Source organism: Triticum dicoccoides, chromosome 7B (genome assembly GCF_002162155.2).
Source record: "Triticum dicoccoides isolate Atlit2015 ecotype Zavitan chromosome 7B, WEW_v2.0, whole genome shotgun sequence".
Lineage (NCBI taxonomy): Eukaryota > Viridiplantae > Streptophyta > Magnoliopsida > Poales > Poaceae > Triticum > Triticum dicoccoides.
Genome location: NC_041393.1, coordinates 103608219 through 103612179, shown reverse-complemented (window position 1 = coordinate 103612179; position 3961 = coordinate 103608219). Strand labels below are relative to the sequence as shown.

The window sequence follows — 3961 nt, the reverse complement described above, 5'->3', positions numbered from 1 at the left end:
ACAAAACTAAAATATTAGGAGTAAGGTCATAACTTAAGTGCATAATTTTGAGTGGAGTCACATTTTTGCATTTTGTTACTTGTGCATTCAAGTGTTGGTCTCACATGAAAATAGTAGTGTACTTGCTAATTTAATGACGAATCAACAAAGTTTAATGACGAATTTTCACCAGCAAAATAGTTAACCATACTTTTTTATTTTTGGAAAATTGACAGAGTTCAGGATCAACTTCTCCACCAAAGTATATATGATAATATCAAGAAGTAAACACATAGGATCAACACAAAACATTCAGGGAGCCACCAAATCAGTTCGTCACATTAAACTTGAGAAGATCAACGAAGCAGGACATAAAGAAACAAACGCCTATCTCATGTGACAGTCCACGGAAGAACCCTATAACTACGAACTGGAACAGATGCAGTTTTTACACGAAGTTAAACTCAAGGATAAGCACACAAAATTCGAGGAGATCAGACCAGCAAAAATTTCAGCACAAATAATTCAAGGATAAGCACAACCTGTAACTGCCAGTTCACCAACTCCATGACGTCAAACTCGAGGAGACCAGTCAAATTTTCAGAGAGTTGGCATGAATGCACAGCTTTTTGCAGAAAGCTTAAAGCAATACAGATCAAGGACGAGAAAAGATAGACAGGCCAGACTGGCTTAAGACTAGTTCATCAGGCCAAACTTGATACAATAAACAAAGTTCATGACAAATTTCACCACTAAATCAATAAAGTTAATGACAAAGTTCATGACAAAGTTCATAAGACAATCAAGGTCGTTCATCAAGCCAAACTTCAGACAATCAACGCAGTACATGATCGATTTCAGCACTAATTTAGTCCAGCACGCCAAACTTAAGGAGATCAGCAAGGTTTCATGACGATTTTCAGCACCAAATCAGTTCACAAATTTGAGGAAATCAACAGAATTGCATGACCAATTTCACCACCAAAGCAACTTCATCATATGCCAAACTCGCGGCCAACTTCACCTACTCGATGCAAGACGATCAACGAAGCAAAACAAGGAAGACACACACCAAACATGACCACATCAACAAGGCGTCTCTCACACTCTCGCGCCGGCCATCCTCCACGAGCACTACCTACTCGACCTTGACGTGGAAGACGTCCTTGCGCTCCTCCTCCTTGACCTTGAGCAGGGTGACCCAGAGCACGCCATTCTGCATCTCGGCCTTGATCTTGTCCATCTTGTACGCGTCGGCGGGCATCTCGATGCGGCGGTTGTACCTTGGCACCGCGGAGTCGTCGTCGCCGTCCCAGGGCTGCTTCTCGCCCTCGCCCTCGATCACCAGGATGTTCTTGTCCACGCGCACCTTCACGTGCTCCTTGGTCAGCCCCGGCATCGGCACCTTGAGGTACACCGCGTCATCGTCCTCCTTGGCCACCCAGCGTCAGAGCCGCGACGCCCCAGCACCAGCAGTGGAGGAGAGGCTGCCGTTCTGAGTTGCGACGTCCTCCATCAGAGACAGCAGACGGGCCATGCTGGTCGGCGCGCCGAGCGGGTCGAGCACGTCTGCAGAATCAACACCGAGGACACCAAAAGCAGATCAGAACGCTGCGATGTTGATACTTCAGAACGAAGGCAAAGAAACGGTGCACCACAGGTGGGGAAGGGAAGCATACCCTGCGAGAAGAAGCTGGGGATGACGAGGTCGCAACCGCTGTAGTCGTCGTCGTCGTCGTCGTAGCGGCTGACCTCCTTGACCCGGGTGTTGTACGGGCGGCGGGCGGCGGCGACGGCGGGGGAGTGGACCGCGCCGAAGGCCACGGGAGCAGCGGACTTGAGGAGGCTGGCCGCCGGCGCGGCACCCTCGCCCTTGCAAACGACGGCGGAGGCCATGGTCTCTCTCTTCTCTCTCTCCTCTTTCTCTCTCTCTCTTCTGCTGTGATTTTGGATTCTTGTGGTGAGCGAGACGGGATGCGAAATGGAGGGGGTTTTGTAAGTGGGGAGCGGGGGAGATTTCTTGGGGGAGGGGATGGGAAACGGGTTTAGAAGGTTCTGGACAGATCGGTTGGGGTCTTGAGCCTTCCAGAAAGATCTGGAGGCCACAGCTTTACGATTGGTGCTGCTTGATATACGATTAGGGCGACATGGGTGGTGCTAACCTTTGATCTGCTCGGCTACGTCGGGTACGAGTGATTTGCTTTTCAAAGTTGGACTACTTTTCCAATGAATTCCTACCGTTTGGTGGACTCACATTTTTTTTCGATAAAAAACATTTCATTCAATTGATATATCGAGGTGATACAATCGCATTGAAGAATGCCCGGCCTTTGAATAGCGTGATGCACACAGCCAACATGTCCAACAAGCCTAAAAATAAATATCGTTTTACAGCAAAAGTAAATCAGTCCAGCCTAGGATGGGGCAATGCCTATCCGGAGATTACACCGCCATCCATGTTGGGAGAAAACCTCCTTGGCTGTATGCTCCAGCTGTGTAGACGCCATCATAAAAAGGTCTCTGTCCTCCGGCCTCTGCAGGATAGACCACGTACGGAGCCATCGTGTACATGCATGGATAACCTGCACAGGAGATGAAACACATTTATTGTTAAAAATCACATCATTTCTAGTGAGCCACAGTGCCCAATATAAGGCAGTCGCTCCCACGAGTAGATGTGCAGAAAATTGTTTATCGATACCCCGCAACCAATTGCTGAACATGTTACGCGCACTATGTTGGGGATATAGATTTGAAGCTATTTGAACTATGGTCCAGACTACACGAGTAAACTTACACTAAAAAAAAAGTGTTTGATGGACTCGTCATGTTGGCAAAAGACACATGTCTTGCTACCTTGCCAGTTGCGTCGTGCCAAGTTATCTCTAGTTAAGATGACCCCTCTGTTTAGAAACCAAAGGAATATCTTCACTCTTAGGGGAATTTTGAGCTTCCACTATTTCTTGTTATCAACCGGTACATCAGTGTGGGTCATTGCAGCATACAAGGATTTGACTGAAAAGGTACCATTTTGATGCAAATTCCATCGGAACTTGTCTGGTTTGCCTGACAGCTGAATGGCCTCCAGACGATTGAGTAATTCATTCCATGCCACCAGACTAGGCCCAATAAGGTCCCTACGGAAAGAAATATCAGGGTTTTCTTGTCCCAATACTTGTTTGATCGTGACTAATTTATGTCTGACGATCCTATACAAGCTAGGGTATTGCACCATAAGAGGAGTGGCCCCCAGCCAGGTGTCTTTCGAGAATCGAACCTGAGAACCATCCCTAACCGAGAAAGTACGAAATTGAAAAAAGAATTCCTTGGCCTTCATCACGCCACTCCAAAAATGTGAATCACCGGGTTTCCAATGAACTTGAGAAATGGCTTTAGACCCCACGTACTTGTTACGAATGATTTCCTGCCATACTCCATTCTCAGTGAGTAGTTTGTATACCCATTTACTCAAGAGAGCGATGTTTTTAATCTCAAGATCCTGAATTCCAAGGCCCCCTTTACTTTTAGGTCGGCATAATATACTCCACCTAGCCAGCCGATATTTCTTGGATTCATTATCACACTGCCAAAAAAATCTGGATCTAAAATAATCGAGACGTTGTAGAACCCCTTTAGGTAAGTGGAAGAATGACAACATGTATAGAACCATGTTGCTGAGGACGGAATTAATCAGAATCATCCGTCCCCCATACGACAAGAGTTTGGCCTTCCAGCTGGCTAGGTGTTTCTCAAGTCTTTCTTCCACTTGCTTCCACTCAGCGATAGTTAAACGCCGATAGTGAATAGGAATACCTAGATACCTGATCGGGAACTGGCCGAGCTGACAGCCGAAAATCTCAGCATACTCAGATGCGGACTCTGCAGCATCGCCGAAGCAGAAAAGCTCGCTCTTATGGAAGTTAATTTTGAGACCAGAGAGCTCCTCAAATGCACATAAAAGCAATTTGAGGTTTCTATATTT

The 3961-nt window shown here is 46.7% G+C and overlaps 1 protein-coding gene across 1 annotated transcript; it reads right to left on the bottom strand.

Annotated features, from left to right (window-relative positions):
- Window positions 1–875: 875 nt before the first annotated feature.
- On the bottom strand, window positions 876–1931 carry LOC119338319 (26.2 kDa heat shock protein, mitochondrial-like). The gene is made up of 2 exons (XM_037610614.1): window positions 1659–1931; window positions 876–1548 (listed from the first exon to the last, which is right to left on the bottom strand). Exons 1-2 carry the CDS (start codon window positions 1873–1875, stop codon window positions 1427–1429), a joined length of 339 nt encoding a protein of 112 aa, XP_037466511.1. The 5' UTR covers window positions 1876–1931; the 3' UTR covers window positions 876–1426.
- Between the last annotated feature and the right edge of the window lie 2030 nt (window positions 1932–3961).